The sequence below is a fragment of the Rhipicephalus microplus genome, chromosome 7, assembly GCF_043290135.1.
Source record: "Rhipicephalus microplus isolate Deutch F79 chromosome 7, USDA_Rmic, whole genome shotgun sequence".
Taxonomy (NCBI): Eukaryota; Metazoa; Arthropoda; class Arachnida; order Ixodida; family Ixodidae; genus Rhipicephalus; species Rhipicephalus microplus.
The window spans coordinates 77,726,942-77,740,057 of record NC_134706.1 but is presented as its reverse complement, the minus strand read 5'-3'; the positions used below and the strand labels follow the sequence as shown (position 1 = coordinate 77,740,057).

Genomic DNA, 13,116 nt, shown 5'->3' with positions numbered 1-13,116 from the left:
CTATGCAGCCCGGTGCCGCGCCTCTAACGTATGCCCAGGTGGTACGCAGCAGACCCCGCCAGCAGCATTTGCCACCCATGTCTTCAGTTGCTCCCCACTCCGCCCCTTTTTCGACACCTTGGGCCGCACCAAGAGTCAGCAATTCCTGGCGCACTCCTGACAATCGACCGATCTGCTACGCCTGCGGTACTCCAGGACACGTGGCACGATATTGTCGCCGTCGCTTGCAACCACTCCACGACGCTACTCGGCCGTTACCGTATGACCCACAGCCCATGCACATACCTGCTCCCTATCCATCACCGCAGTATGGATACACTAACCTTCCTGAGTCTCGGTCACCCCAGCCCTCACCTCAGACTCACTCTCCCCGCTTCCCATCTCCTCGCAGGCGATCACTGTCCCCAATGCGTCCTAGACCCGCTTCCTCCAACCGGGAAAACTGAACGCCACAGTTCCAGAGGCAAGAACTGCGCCGTCGTCAAAATGCTCAAGTCCTCGCACTTCACCAGCTAACGTCGTCGCCATATCTGTCGATGGTGTTTCTACCTTTGCCCTCGTCGACACAGGTGCTGCCGTTTCTGTTATAGCCGTCCAGCTCTGCCGCACCCTACGCAAAGTGACCACGCCGCTCTCTGGACTATCGCTTCGTACAGCTAGCGCACAACCAGTTCGACCTCTCGGCACCTGTACGGCCCGCATATTCATCCAAGGCTCTATGTACGTTGTCGAGTTCATCGTCCTTTCGGTGTGCTCGCATGACGTTATCCTCGGGTGGGACTTTCTGTCAAATCATCATGCCATCATCGACTGCGCACGCGCTGAAGTTCAGTTTTCGCACCTGTGTGACGAACCTTTGCACGAAACCCTTGAGTGGTCGCCAAAACTTGTCGTGCGTGAGGACACTGAAATTCCGCCAGCCTCTCTTGCCGTTGTTCCGGTATGCTGCGATGACTATAACGATGCTACGGTAATGTTTACACCTTCCGACATTTTCATGAGCCGCAGAGCCGTTTCTTTGCCTTTCGCTACACTTGACGTCAATGCTGGCTGAAGCAATATTTTCATCCACAACCCCCTTTCTGCACCGCTTACGCTACTTGCCGGCGAATGTCTCGGTCGATTGAATTACCTTGATTCTTCTTTACTCCTTAAAATGCCAGACGAATCGTGCAGTAACGCCTCTACGGAACTTCATGCCATTTCCCCACTGGAATGCTCATCGAGTGACACCTTCTCGAGTTCCATCGCCGACACCTTAACTGCTCAAGAACGCGCCGAGCTTCTTAATCTCCTCCAGCACTTCGCGAATTCGTTCGACGTTTCTCAGCCGCAATTGGGTCGTACTTCGGCAGTGCACCACTACATTGACACCGGTTCGCACCAGCCATTGCGTCAAAGACCGTACCGTGTCTCTGCTGCAGAACGGCACGTCATCAACGACCAGGTCGAAGAGATGCTACGTCGTCGTGTTATTCAACCATCGCACAGTCCTTGGGCATCTCCTGTCGTTCTAGTTCGAAAGAATGATGGATCAATTCGATTTTGCGTCGACTACCGGCGATTAAACAAGGTGACGCGGAAATACGTCTATCCATTACCACGCATTGACGACGCCCTTGACAGCCTCCAAGGAGCCGAATTCTTCTCCTCCTTAGACTTACGATCAGGATACTGGCAGGTCCCTATGGCAGAAGCTGATTGCCAGAAAACTGCGTTCATTACACCAGATGGCCTGTATGAATTTAATGTAATGCCTTTTGGGCTTTGTAATGCCCCTGCCACGTTTGAACGACTCATGGACAACACACTGCGTGGACTGAAGTGGTCTGTGCGTCTATGCTACCTCGACGACATTGTCGTTTTCTCTCCCGATTTTCCTACACACATGCTTCGGCTCCAACTGGTTCTGACGTGTTTAACCAACGCTGGGCTCCAACTGAACCTCAAAAAGTGCCGCTTCGCTGCGCGAGAGCTGTCCATCTTAGGGCACATCGTGTCCAAGCATGGTGTTCTACCCGACCCTGCAAACCTGCGAGCAGTCACCAAGTTCCCGAAACCTACTGCACTGAAAGAATTACGCAGTTTCATCGGACTATGCTCGTACTTCCGGCGCTTCGTTCGAAATTTTGCGTCGATCATGTCACCACTGACCAACCTCCTACGCGGTGACGCAGACCTTTCATCCTGGTCTCCTGACTGCGACGTCGCGGTCGCCACGCTCCGTAATCTGCTAACATCTCCTCCCATTCTACGGCATTTCGACCCAGCAGCTGCAACGGAAGTTCACACAGACGCTAGCGGGGTTGGTCTTGGCGCTGTCCTCGCCCAGCGCAAGCCGGGCTACTCCGAATATGTCGTCGCTTATGCGAGTCGCACGCTCACTAAAGCTGAGGCCAATTACAGCGTCACTGAAAAAGAGTGCTTAGCGCTAGTGTGGGCGCTTCGCAAGTTCCGTCCTTATTTGTACGGTCGCCCATTCGACCTGGTAACGGACCACCATGCACTTTGTTGGCTCGCCACATTGAAAGATCCTTCTGGCCGCCTAGCTCGGTGGGCACTGCAAATCCAGGAGTACGACATTCGTGTCATCTATCGCAGCGGACGCAAGCATTTTGACGCCGACGCCCTGTCGCGTTCGCCTTTACCTCCCGACTTGGCCTGCGGAACCACTGGTACCAACTCCATCGCATCTCTCGACCTCGACTCGTTTGCCAGTGAACAACACAAGGACCCATGGATCGCTTCCCTTTTTGACTGTCTCTCTGGATCGTAAACCACTGCGGTATCACGATCTCTCCGATGTCAAGCTGCTCATTTCGCCATTCGTGATCGGCTGATACACCGACGCAACTATGCCCCTGAAGGTTGTAAGTGGCTCTTGGTTGTCCCCCGCAGCTTGCGATCACAAATATGCACCACCTTTCACGACGATCCCCAGTGTGGCCATGCTGGAGTTTTCAAAACTACGAAAGCATTCGCCCTCGCTTCTACTGGCGCGAAATGTATAATTTTGTTCGAAAATTCGTTATGGGCTGCCCTGAATGTCAACGCCGCAAATCAACGCCTTTTCACTCGTCCGGTGCACTTCAACCGCTTCCGTGCCCTGCCAAACCTTTCGATCGAATCGGAATTGATTTCTATGGCCCTCTACCAACAACATCAGATGAAAATCGATGGATCATAGTCGCTGTGGATTATTTAACACGCTACGCTGAGACCGCCGCCCTTCCAAGTGCCACTGCGCGGGACGTAGCGTCCTTCGTCCTCCATCGATTCATACTACGACATGGTGCTCCTCGAGAACTACTAAGTGACCGAGGACGAGCCTTCCTATCAGAAGTCGTCACGGCTCTGCTTTCTGAATGCCATGTTGTTCATCGCAAGACCACGGCATACCATCCGCAGACTAACGGGCTCACGGAGAGATTTAACCGCACACTGGGCGATATGCTCGCGATGTATGTGACATCTGATCATACTAACTGGGATCGCATTCTTCCATTCGTCACGTTCGCATACAACACCGCGGCGCAGTCCACCACTGGAGTTTCACCTTTCTTTCTCCTTTATGGACGCGGACCATCCCACACCATCGACACTCTCCTTCCATACCGTCCTGACGCATCCGAATGCCCATCTGTGTCCGAAGCTGCCCGAAAAGCGGAAGAGTGCCGTGAACTCGCACGCACCTTTACGTCACAAGAACAGCAGCGCCAGAAAGAAAACAACGCCGGCTCTTCACGAAGCCACAGCTATTCCCCGGGATCATTTGTATGGCTGGCTGTTCCTTACCAAAGCCCCGGCCTTTCCTCAAAACTAGTCCCGAAGTACGAGGGTCCTTACCGCGTTTTGGAGCAAACCTCACCGGTGAATTTTCTCATTGAGCCACTTTCCCCTTCTGACGACATGCGCCGGCGTGGACGTGACATCGTCCACGTCGCCCGCCTTAAGCCATATTATAGCCCTCGGCCTCCAGACTCTTAGGTCGCCAGGATGGCTCTTTTTCGGAGGGGGAAAATTGTGAAGAAGAAATCGCATCGTTGGCAAGCAACATCGCCTCCGCTTGGGTACTGGGTCCTGGGCTTCGCTCGCTCGGCTCGTGCTGATCATCGCCGGCATCTGCTTGACCGTTGCTCATTCCCGATCGTGTTTTATCGTAGGACCACCGTCGCAACAGTCGCCAATAAACCCTTTTTCAATATATATATATATTGTCAACACGAAGACAGACGCTGGGGCTCGGGCGCGTGGGCAGCTAAGGGAAGGTAGAGGAAGAAGAAGACAGAATAAGAATCGCGTTTGGCAAAACCAGCTGTCTGGTCGGCTCCCAAAATCACGTTATAGCTATTAGTGTCTACTTTGTCGTTGATTCTTTTGTCTCACTATCTGAATCTTTGGTTTCTTTCTTCTTTTTTAACATACTGTCTTCACTATACAACTCCCCCCTTTTTTTTTCGTTGTAAGCAATAATGCAGTTATCGTCCATCTGAGACTATATGTTCTCTTGGCCAATCCCCCAGAGTGGGTACGAGCCATGGATTAGAAGATACAAACAAACAAACAAACAAACAAACAAACAAACAAACAAACAGCTGGCCCAGGATCGGGTGTTGTCTCTTGTTCTCTGTCTAGTACATTACAATGGCACAGTCGACGGAGAAGAAGTCTTACGTCCCGGCTTCGTCATCCAGGACAGCCGTGATAAGCGCCGCTTGAGGACGGCGTCAAGGCCTCCTCGGTAGCTGTTCACCTGCCGCCAATGCCACCACCGTTCGGGGACGGCGTCAAGGCCTCCTCGGCGGCTGCAGTACACGTTACCGGTACCATTTCACAAGGAACGCCATCTACGCGTCCTTGGCTATGGATTCTGCCGTCAGCGCAAGCCGACAAGTGAACCCTCTGCGGGAAGCCACCGGTACGTGTCTTCGTGATTCGTCGGCCGTGCGGGCTTCTCCATCCAGGAACGCCGTTCACGCTTTTTTGGCGATGGAGTCAACAGCCCGGCCGCCGCTTCAGCTGCCCATCGGACCATCAGTGGACGGTGTCCATGCCTCCTCTGTGGTACCAGGGCATCACCAAATAGACACCAAGCTACCACTTCGTGGCCGTAATACGCACGGGCTCCTGTCCTTTGGGAATGCTGTTCAAGCTTCCCACGGCCTGCATTCCCTGTCCGGTACTCTTCCAACATACGAGCCGCCAAGAAACGCTGTTCATGCTTCCTTAGACGTTCGTGTCACCACTGTGAGTACTACTAGAACAACGTAGTTCACGGACGCGAACCAAAGCGGTTCAGAAGCCTCGTGCGACAGTGCCATTGAACTGCGGTGTACCATCACACTGCTCCGCGCCGAGACTAATATACTGACAGCGTTGATGGCCTAGCGAGCCCCTACAATGTTGCCAGCATTGTGTGACATTAACGAAGTGTTGGATGTAGCTGCCTCACACGACCTTGAGGCAAGCACACTGGAGCGACGCCGGGAGCTACGGTCTTCTCTGATCGAGCTCTCACACAAGCTCGACTGCTACGCGTCGGTGATCTCTGCATTGCCACCTGCCACCTCACAATCACCAGCCGTCTGCGAACTACCGGAATTCCGTGGGGTCCGGAATGACGCCGACAGCTGGGTGGCAACCATCAACACGATAGCTATGCGTGAGGCCTGGACGGAATCTCAGAAATGGACCGTGGCTAAAGACCGTCTTCGGGAAGGTCCAGCGGCGTGGCACCGGTATGAAGGTTGGAAGCAGCAGTCATGGGCGGAGGGGAGCTTCAAGCTCATAGCTGCTTTCGGTCCGATTCCCTGTGCCACCTGCCCATGCAACTCAACCTTCTCTCAGGACGGAACTCGGGAACAGCCCGACCTAGAGGATGCAATTCGAGCCCCTACCACCCTGTCATCTCTCGGTGACCAAGATCTAGAGATCATTCACGATCGTGTGACTCTGCCTTGCACAGGCATTTCTGCTGTCCTGGAGCAGCTGCCCGATGGTGCACCTGTGTCCGGTAGGTCTCTCACGGCAAGTTTTGCAAAACGCCCTGCGACAGGCCCCAACGAACGCCATCCGGAGTCGTCAGACCATTCGGTAGATGCTGAGGTGCCAGCCTCCATTTTACTGGACATTTTACCGCGTCATCAAACGCACGTGCCTGTGGATTTCACCACGCTCATCCTTGATCAGACGGAAGCGGGTCTGCACGCTTTAATTGCTTCAGTAACTGAACACGAGAGCATTTCCGCCTTGCAAAAATACACCTCTCGTAAAATGAAGTATATCGAGGAGTTTCCTGCTGTTGAGCCTGACCAAAGTGACCACAGTCCTCCTCTGCAGGTCGTGAACTCTGCGTTGGTATTAGAGCCGGAAACATCACCACCAGACCTTCCTCAGGAGATGCTGTCCTCGCGCTTGTTGTCGTTTGAAGACATGGAGGCGCTCACATCTATCGTACCAGACACAACTGAACCCCACTAGACCATGATCGTCGGAAACAAAATGCACTCTTTACCGCTTCACAAAGGAGGCCTTTCCGAGGATGCGAACAAGATCCGCCCTAACCTGACACAGCCATGTTTGCAGACGGCTCATACATTCATTTTCGAAGACGCACATACGCTCAGCCACGCAGACACTTGGCTCCCAAGGAATGTTTCCTTTGAGAAAATCCAGACACCTAGTCAGGCTGAGGCCACTGCCATTGAGAACTTGTCGAAGACCAGCCCTCGTGCTGTTCCCTCCCAGCCCACCATGTCTGCACGCGACAGTTCGCCAGAAGCCACCAGCTGGACAACTTCAGAGAGTTCTGCTGTGGTATTGATGCCCAACCATGAGCTGCGTCGCCACTCATTTCGAGAAATAGCACAAACGTCCACACGGCTGCCTCACAGAGCGTCCCACTGCAGTTCAGTCCACCAACAGTAGTTGGACAAACACCAGCATTTCCAGGTTACTCTGCGACCTTGCTGGAACAGTCAGGGCCATCCGCCTGAGCGGTATTCTACGAGTTGTCAGGAAACGTTGTACTATGGACGAGTTCAACAGCAGCGACAAAGCCATTTCCGCCCGCCTGAGTACACAGACAGGTCTTCAAGCAGAGGCGCACCGTGGCGTTCACCGACCGGCTCGAGCCAGCCAGTGTCGTCCACCAGAGACGCTTCCCCCAGACCGTCACTCCATGTTGCATTGTGGTTCGGGACGACCACCACGATGCAGCCAAGCCCACCTAGCAGAAACTTTGCTGCCAGCTCCACGCGCGCGCAGTCATGGCTGAGTGTCAAGGCGAAGAAAGACGCGGGGGCTCGGTCGCGTGGGCAGCTAAGAAAAGGTAGAGGAAGAAGAAGACAGAATAAGAACAGCTGGCCCAGGATCGGATGTTGTCTCTTGTTCTTGTTCTCTGTCTAGTACATTACAATATATATATATATATATATACAAAATTGTGCGAACCTAACTACACACGGTCAAAAAGACATAGAACATTGAAGTACTTATGATGAGACTGATAATATTTGCCTACCTTTTTTAAAGTGTGTAGCCCATCGATGAACGCTATACAACGTGTTCTAAAGAGACTGTTGCGAGGAGTGACAGAGAGAAACGAAGGAAAAGAAATTCAAAACGAGAAAGACAAAATCAAAAAGAAAGAGTATCAAAAAAGAAAAAAAGAAAGTGCGAAATTGCGAGAAAAAGAACGCAAAACCAAACAGAAAGAAATAGAAAGAAAGGAGATGAGAATGGAATAAGTAGAAATTGACAAGAAAGACAGATAATAAAAAGATGAGAAAAAAAGAAACAAATAGGGCCACCAATGAGCTACGCAATTAGTTCAGGCTTTGCATCACTATGTTCTAAGCTCCCCATTAGCTCCACTGCCTCTTTACTGTTGCGCCTCAAGTGCAACTCACGCTAATTCCTTTCTGGGTTTTTTATTAATCTCCAAGAAGGCACAACCACAGTGAAAAATTTAACTGTTCAGTGGAAATATGCCAGGTGCTGACTGGGATACCACCTACAGGTTTGCCCCTTGTGCGGTTCGGATGTCCATCCAAAGCGCTTCTTTTTCTTACTTCCTGTTGCTTCTCTACGTTTGCGAGCTGCCTCTTCCCGCACCTGTGGCATGCTGTTCATTGTTTCTTAAGCGACGCAAGCAATCTCCTTCATTGAACTGATGCCACTGCGTCCTTGCAGTCCTTCGAGCAGCGGCACAAACATCTCCTCAGATCTTTTTATGTACAGTTTCTCAAACATTGGTGCGCCTACACTCAAATTAGGCCAGTTTCGTGCACCAAAAAAAGGGCTTTGCCCCCCCCCCCCACAAAAAAAGAAAACATGTTAACAATTGTTTGCGCAAGGCAGGCCAAAGGGCGCTTTCCTCCTCAAGGAAGGAAAGCACCCCACCCCCATTTTTTTCGTAACTGCAGTACTCGCGCCGTGTGCAAACGACTCCCCCCCCATTGCCCCATTGCCTACATATGCGAGTTTGTTTCCAAGCGGCGCCGTAACGTGGTGTGGTACACCCTTGCTGACTCAGTAGCCGCGAACTCAAATCCCCTGTTTTCTGTCAATATTCTGAAATTTATTTCTCAACACAATGCTTGCATGCAGATTGTGAATTTAATCACAGGCATGCGCACACTGAAAATATTCTAGCTAAGTCAACCAAAATCCAATTATCATATTGTGCCGAAATCAACTGTTGCTCCCTTTAGGAGTAACCATTGGGAGGAGGGAGTACTAGAGGTTCCTCCACAGTTCCTCCGAAAATGGACGAATGGGTGTGGCAGTTTAGCTACTCCTCTGAAAGAGAAACCTCGAACCCCTCTTCTTCCCTTACTTCTAAGAATGTATTAGCAGCCGCCCATTGGCTACGCACTTTCGGTGAGGGAAGTCTTCGCCAGCACCAGTGTTGCTCCAGCGAAAATGCAGCCGTACATTGCCGCAAGGTTCTCGAGGCTGTTCTTTAGGTGGGCGCACACACGATCCCCCGGACCGATGCCTTGCTGTTGGAAACCCACGGCATAGCACTTCATGAGCGCTAATAACTCCGCTCTAGTTGTTTTGATAGAACCTTGAATCTGTGTGGAATCAAATTTCAGGCCCATATTATTCATTGCAGGAGTCGTTCATAATCACTAAAAATACGCTCGAAATAGGCATGCAGAACAACGTTTTATGCCTTTAACGTCGTAACTGCTGGCAGGATGGGTATCTGACATAAATCCGAGCCACTTCTAACCGAAGATGTGCCAGACTTACGTACAAGCAACGGCATATATATAAATTTTTCTTAAAGGTAAACATATATACAGATCTGTCTGGCTGGGTATAATTATACGAATAATCAGACTGTCCTTACACTTAGTGTACAGTTTTTAGGAATGAAAACTGACCCTACGCTTTGAGACCCCTTCGGTCTCTTCCTCAGAGATTGCTTGTCCAGCCAGTTGCAAAGCTAGCAAGTTTTCTTAGCGGTTGTCCCTCTCTAGTCTTGCTTTCAGTCTATGGCGAGTTTTTTCAATGTGTACATGACCACAGACAAGCCCAATTTAGTGTACAAGTCACTTTGTTCATGGCACATACGGTTAAGTGTGCTTTACGGTAAAGATTTTTTGGTCATCTTTTTTTTTTCACCGACCTCTCTTTAGCTATACTACCAATGCTATTCATTTTTAGGAGCAGAGTAAACAACATAACACTTGATGTAGAGTTCAAAACAAGCTGGCGAAAAAAACATCACGTGCGACACAAAATAAAAAAACAAGGCTGCACAGCATACGCCATCGTTTGTACGAGGCGTAACTTTAGTATACAGGTTTAGTTTTTCCTGTTTTGATGTGTACATTGAAAAAAAAAGGCCGTTGTTTCAATGTAAGGTCCGAACACCAGCGTTCGCTATAAGGCAACGCGTATTCACATGTGGCCTGTCACCATGCATAACGCAGATGCACCCCTAATTTTTGTGATAACATTTGTTTTTTCAGGCATAAAAATCAGACTACAAGAGACATTGTTTAGTCTCATCAATATAAGGGGCCCTGAAACACTTTTTCGAGCAACCACGGAACAAATTCATCGGAAGAGCTCATTGCCTTACGAATTCAACGGCACAAAAATTTTAAGAATTCGTTCAGTGCGAGTGTACTTACAAAGATTTGTCGCTTACTGCAATTACATTATCTCTTCTCTCGTCACGACGAAATTACTAGAAGCTAAGCAGAGAGTGATGGAAAGGAAAAAAAAACCACGTTACTCGCGCCTTCTGGTTTTAAACACTTTTTTCTTCTTTTTTTTTGAATGCGTGGCTGTCTCAGGGTGATCGCGCACGCGCGTGGACAAGTCGTGGCTTCCCGCGGCGACCTCTGTAATGACCGAGTGCGCCGTGTTCAAATCAGCCAATGGCTCATAGATGAGCTTACCGGGCTTAAAGCCGTGATTTGTAGAGAGAAGAGAAAGCTATATTTGTAGCCGACTCTTAGCATTTCTTGTAGATTACAGGCCATGGGGTGCGCTACAATATTCGGCTCGTGTGTTGCCGGGAGCCTCTACTACCGATGGGCGGCGTTTTTTTGACCACGCTCCAAAAGTGTTGCAGGGCCCCTTTAACAAAAAAAAGGCAATCAATGCAAAAGCACGATCTCAGTAGCAATGAATGACTATGAATTTTTTGTTCAATCATTTCAGCCCTTAGTACAATGCGCGCATGTTAAAACTTTTTTTCGAGCTGTTTCTGATCTTTGTTGGAACACGTCTTTCTGTATTTTGTTTGACTATCAATCAAGTATGACCATGCGACATTTGTTCGTGGTTTAAATTTTGTGCGTTCTTTCAAATAAAGTTATTCGTGAGACGGCCTTGCGCAATATTTGTTGCGCCCTCTTTTTTTTTTTAGCTGCCCATTTAAAAAATACATAACCACGTTTAACTTGCCCCAAGCGTCAATTCTAAGATAGCATTCTTGCGATTCTGCACCTACCACCACCGTATCAACGTAATCCCTGATGACTCGTATCTTTTTTTTTTACCACCAAACGACACTGCGGATCAGCTGCGCAACTCAAGGTATTTCTCGTCGATGAACTTCATGACAGGTTACTGGCAAACTGAAAGTCACACAGACAGATTGAGAAGGAACTGTGATGGCAACACTAGATATCCTATTTGAGATTAAGGTCATGTCATTCGCTATTTCTTCAGCGCCTCCCATTTTCGTACGCACTGCATCAGTACAACGCACTAATCGATGCCACACAGGTAGGCATGAACTACCATTTTTGTCTGGTCTACTCAAGACATCGTCGTTTTTTCAGAAAATTCCGACTACTACATAAAGCGTCTTCAGATGACGTTACAGGCCATAAATCTGCGGTTCTTACCGTGAACAGAAGGAAACGTCATTCCACACACGAAAGCTGCTCTCCCTAGGATATGCTTTCAGTCAGTTTAAAATTTGGCCGAATCCACAGACCTCATGCATCGCGAACTTCCCTACACTAAGCAAAACTAGAAGCTAAAAGCCACGATTACATGGACGTACTGATGGAAATTGTGCATAAACATTTAGATATACTAAACACTTCTTGTGAGAAGTCCCACAGATAGAAAAAAATGAGGAGCTAGAACAACACCTCCAGTCACCACATGTTCTTCCTCACTGCGACAAAGCCGGAACCAAAACTCCCTCCCACGCAAGCAATGTATCACTCTGGCAATCAAAACAATGCGTGTTAGTTTTATATTGTACTCTACCACAAATTATTGTGACATTCATGTACAGAAAATAAATAGACAGCTTAGCGATTGACGTATGGAATCCCACTTGTCTGAAGCGGCCAGCTGAGCCGTTTCAGCTGCCGTTTTCTGCTGAATTTTCCAAAGAATGCCGCCGTATATTATGCCTAACATAATTATGCTGAATACTAAGTCCTTTAACTCAAGTGCGAACGGAAGCGTGTAGCGAACGTGAGATAGCAGCGGTCGGGAAAAACAGCGTCCACAGGCATGCGCTCCACTGCTCTAGACAAGTGCGATTCTGTCCGTACGCAGCACTGCTACACATCAACATCTTTCTTCAGGACTGTGGCGAAACTTTGGTCCGATGTTCTCTAAAATGCACAGCGTGAAGTATTGAAAGCTACCGTTCACCAGGCCTTGCAATGCAGCGTGAAAAGATACAATGAAATAACTCACAAATGCCACCCGTTCCAGATTTCTGGATAGAGCTTCCTCGATGACCGTGTAGGCTGAACAAGAAGGAATATCCGTGCTGGGAAAAGGAGAGTACACAACTCCGTCTTGTATGCGGGCTTTCATCGTGAGTTAGCGCTTGCACGAATTCTGCAATACTACTCCCGTATTCTGGAACGTTCGTTTGCACAATGCTTCACCTTCAGTTGAGAAAGTCGATGGGAGCGCCGTCTCTAGGCAGAGCAAGCCACTGCATATCAGCGATAGTCTGCAGCGAATCTTGAGAAGCGAATCGTCATTTTCAGTCAAACAACGGCGCAGAGCTTAGCTCTGTGAAACGAAGGACGGAATTTGACGCTAGCAGCGTTCGTGAACACGGGGGAGAGAAAACAAGGCGGAAGAACGAAGCCCAGTGGCGAGAAGAAATACAAACAGCAGTTATTTGAGTTCGCGACGCCCTCACGGTAGAACTAAACTTCAGACTCGGCTTTCATGTCTCGCTTGTGTAGGCTACAACGATAACACGCCACCCAAACAAAACTGAGTCCCTTATCGTGGTTTGGACATGGATTGCTCTCCATCAGTCAGCCTTATCGAAGGCACTTCGCAACGCTGTTTTACAGAAAAAAAGGCTTCTGTCTGGCAACAATTGGTTGGTGTACCACAAAACGGCTGCTTTAATGTTCCTCAGTCCGAATTTTTTCGCTGTTAATGTTCCAACTCTGTTAGAAATAGAACTCCTAAAATGTTCTATTCGCATTGAAACGTACACCTAAAAGAGGCGACTCATTGCTTCATTTATCCAGAGGCGTGAACGCAAGCGTTTTGCTTAGAAGAAATACCAATCACGAGATTGAAATCAAAATAATTTTTTTACCGAGCAAGCAGTTCATATCCACGTACAGGTGAACAAATGCGTCTTAAAAT

At 49.3% G+C, this 13,116-nt stretch overlaps 1 protein-coding gene across 3 annotated transcripts in view; it reads right to left on the bottom strand.

Annotated features, from left to right (window-relative positions):
• Window positions 1-13,116, bottom strand: part of LOC119179185 (uncharacterized) — a 106,655-nt gene that overhangs the window by 28,570 nt on the left and 64,969 nt on the right. Inside the window, exons 1-2 of one of the 3 annotated variants that reach the window (XM_075869308.1) lie at window positions 12,193-12,473; window positions 8,879-9,080 (exon numbers count right to left, since the gene is read on the bottom strand). In XM_075869308.1, the coding sequence (XP_075725423.1) occupies window positions 8,879-9,080; window positions 12,193-12,315 (325 nt within the window). In that variant the 5' untranslated portion in view covers window positions 12,316-12,473. Of the gene's footprint in view, window positions 1-8,878; window positions 9,081-12,192; window positions 12,474-13,116 lie in introns of those variants that run through there. The other 2 variants (XM_075869306.1, XM_075869307.1) reach the window with 2 other exon arrangements.